Source organism: Myotis davidii, unplaced genomic scaffold (assembly GCF_000327345.1).
Source record: "Myotis davidii unplaced genomic scaffold, ASM32734v1 scaffold609, whole genome shotgun sequence".
NCBI lineage: Eukaryota > Metazoa > Chordata > Mammalia > Chiroptera > Vespertilionidae > Myotis > Myotis davidii.
In genome coordinates this window covers 679786-683009 of record NW_006300164.1, presented here as the reverse complement: position 1 = coordinate 683009, position 3224 = coordinate 679786, and the positions used below count along the sequence as shown (strand labels likewise).

Genomic DNA, 3224 nt, shown 5'->3' with positions numbered 1-3224 from the left:
GCACCTGGCCCTGGCCGAGAGCCAGGGCTGGGTACAGTCCCTGCCAGGCCGCCTGGGGCCGGCTGCCGCTGGGCCAGGCCCGCAGCCCGGGTAGCCTCGGGCAGCTGCCCTGCCTCAGGTTAGGGTCACTGCGGACGGCAGGGGGGCGGGCTCAGAAGGAGACGGGGGACTGGGGTGCATTAGTATCAGCCCCCCAGACTTGGCAGGAAGGCCACCCCCCCCAGGGGCTGCTGGGAGCAGGGACTGGAATGATGGCCCCTGCATCCACGGGGGACCCCAAGGCTCCGAGAAGGGAGCATTGGCTTGCGGGGCACCTGGCCAGCAGGTGAGAGGTGCCCACTATCCTGTAGGCAGGGATGGCCCCACCTGCTAGGCGGGCCTCCCCCAGAACCCTCCTGCGCCCCTGCCCCACGCGGCCCAGGGGCTGGGGACACCAGGTAGGGTCCTTGGCCTGTGGTCGCTGGCACAGGTGAGAGGCCTGCCTGGCTGGCTCTGTGGGGTTGGGGCTGGCTGGATGCGGGGCACGATCCCACTGGTCCCCCACTTCCCCTGCAGGGTCTCGCCCTTCAGAGTGGACCCTGGGCTTGGCCAGCAGAGTTAGCCCCTCATGCTGTGTGCCTGGCCCGGGAGTGTGGCCTCTCCCCTCTTAGCAGTACGGGGTCTCCCCGGGGGCTGCAGGATGCTCCGGTGGAGGGACTGGCAGCACCTCCATCCTCAGGTCTCACCTGTTCTGCCCTGGACCCAGCAGGAGGGGCTCAGGCCTGGGGTGGGCACCCAGGCCCCAGGGACAACATGGGGGCACTGGCATGGTTTCAGGAAGAGGAGTTCGACTGCCTTGCAAGCCCCCGGGTGGGATGCCCAGGTGGGGCTGGACCGGTGCTGCCTGCCTGTAACCAGATGCCCCTCTAGCCACTGCCCTCAGGCAGGCCTCTCCTCCTCCCAGCAGCCCGTGTGCAGTGTTGCTATAGCGATGAGGAGGCAGCGAGGCCTGTTGCTGCAGTTCCCCTCGGGAGGTGCCCCATGGCAGGGCGGGTGTGGGGGGGGCTGGCTGGCGATGACCCCGGCCTCCGGAGTGGCCGCTTGCACACAGCCGCCCTCGCTCTGTGCGCCTGTCCCTAGCCCCGTGGGTGCCCACGATGTCGCCCTGGCCAGCCCTGGGCTGGATCCTGGCTCGGGGAGGGGGTGGAGGCTGGCACGGCTGGGGCGGGTGTTCCAGGCCACAGAGCTCTATTGTCAAAGGACAGTAAACACAGCAGCAGCCGCCCGCCCGGGGGTGGGCTCGCACCCTGGGCCGGACGGAGCGCCCGGGGAAGGGGTTCGGAAGCCTGTTTGGTCGGGGGGTGAGGATGGAGGAAACCTGGTGCTTCTGAGAAGAGCTGGGTGGGGGTGGGGCCAGGGCGTGCCCTGGGGCTGGGCAGGGGGTTCCTCCAAGCACAGCTGGCCTGAGACCCTCCTCCTCGCCTCCCCCTCTGAGAGCCTGTGCGGTGGGGGTGAGACACCGAACCCCTTCCACTGACCAGGTGACATGGAGCCGGGGGCCCTGGCAGTTCCCACGCTGAGTGGGTCCTGGCGGGCTCAGCCTGCTGCCCAGCCTTGGGTGGCAGTGCCATCCTAGGGACCTGGGCAGAGGCCCAGGGTGGGCAGGGCTGTTCCCGCCTGAGCCGAGCCGCCTGGGGTGAGGGGAAGGGGCCGGGCAGAGGAGATGTGGGGGGCTGGGGGCTGACAGAAGCTCAGGCCCCCCTCAAGCCTGGCCTCACCTCTCTAGGCCCTGCAGGTCGGGAAGAAGATGAGCTGGACGCATGCGTGGGTCAGAGTGGACCACAAGCTGGCTGTTTGGCCCCTGCTGGCCCTCAGTGTGCCTGGGGTGGGAGACCGCTTCTCACTTGGGCCAGACAGTACTCACTTGGGCCAGGCAGTACTCACTCTCTTGCCCTTCGAAAAGGCCTCTGAGGGCCTGGCAGGCCTGGCTCAGGGGCTGAGCATCGACCTCTGAACCAGGAGGTCTGGGTTCCGTTCCCGGTCGGGGCACAGGCCCGGGTTGCGGGCTCCATGGTCCCCAGTGTGGGGACGGGCAGGAGGCAGCTAGTGATCCTCTCTCCTCCGGAGCCAATGAAAACGTGTTTAAAAAAGAAAGAAAGGAAAGGCCTCTGAGGAAGGGCTGACGGTGGCCCCGGGGGCCGTGGAGGCTGGCGGTGCTGGCCCTTCGGGGAGGGCGTGCCTGGTGGGGCGGCCTCACGCCCTGCCCCTCGCAGTGGGTCCTGGCCTTCGAGATCTTCATCCCCCTGGTCCTCTTCTTCATCCTGCTGGGGCTGCGGCAGAAGAAGCCGACCATCTCTGTCAAAGAAGGTGAGGCCGCGGGTGGGCCCCGCACAGCTGGCGGGTGGACAGGCCGCCCTCCCCGCCCACACACGCATGTCCTGTGTGCACGCGACCACATTTGTGTGTCCCGGATCCCCCAGCCCCCCCCCCATCTGTGAGCCGCACCCCTGAGCGTCCCGGCCGCGCGCGTGGCTGGGCTCCCGGGGGATGTGGCCGGCCACGGCGCCGCGAGACGTCCTCACTGTTCTCTGTTCTGTTTTGCCCCTCCCCCCGCATGGTCTCTGTCCTCCTCCGCCGCCCGCATGCAGTCAGTAAGTGAGCGGCCGCCTCCTCCCTGGCCCAGGCGCAGCCGCAGGATGGTTTTGGGGGGCCTCCTGGTGCGGCTTGAGCACCCCCCACACCCGCTTGCATTAACAGCCTTTCCCAGACCTGCTGGGTCCTGCGGAGCCCCCGGCCCCCTGGCAGGGACCGCTGGCCCGGGGGAGGGGGAGGGGTGCCGGGTGCACAGGGCTGGGCCTCGGGGCCAAGCTCCCGGGGTTCCTCTCTCTCTCGGGGTGCCTGGTGCTGTCTTGCAGGGCTGGGGTGCTGGGGCTGGGGCGCCAGACATTCTCCCCTCAGACCCGTGTGGGCGCCTGCATTCCCTCTGCTAACCAGCTGGCCACAGAGGTCAGAGGTCGCTGCCCAGCAGGGGGCTCATCTGCTCCCCTGGGCTGTGTGGGCCACGCCTGTGTCCAGGGGGGAGGGGTCAGGGCGTTCGGGCCTTGGCTGGCCGAGGGAAGAAGGATGCTCTGGGAATTGTGGGGAAGGGGGTGGTCAGGTGCCCTTCGACCTCTGACCTGCTGGGTCATTTGCACCTGAACTCTCGGCCCTCTGTTGCCCGTCTGCCGCCTGAAGCCGCTCCTCCT

The 3224-nt window shown here is 68.8% G+C and overlaps 1 protein-coding gene across 1 annotated transcript in view; it reads left to right on the top strand.

Moving 5' to 3' along the window:
• The first annotated feature begins 792 nt into the window (after positions 1–792).
• ABCA2 (ATP binding cassette subfamily A member 2) overlaps positions 793–3224 on the top strand; it is a 35155-nt gene continuing 32723 nt past the window's right edge. The window contains exons 1-3 of the mRNA XM_015572339.1: positions 793–849; positions 1766–1887; positions 2186–2354. Coding sequence (XP_015427825.1) covers positions 793–849; positions 1766–1887; positions 2186–2354 — 348 coding nt within the window. The remainder of the gene's footprint in view (positions 850–1765; positions 1888–2185; positions 2355–3224) is intronic.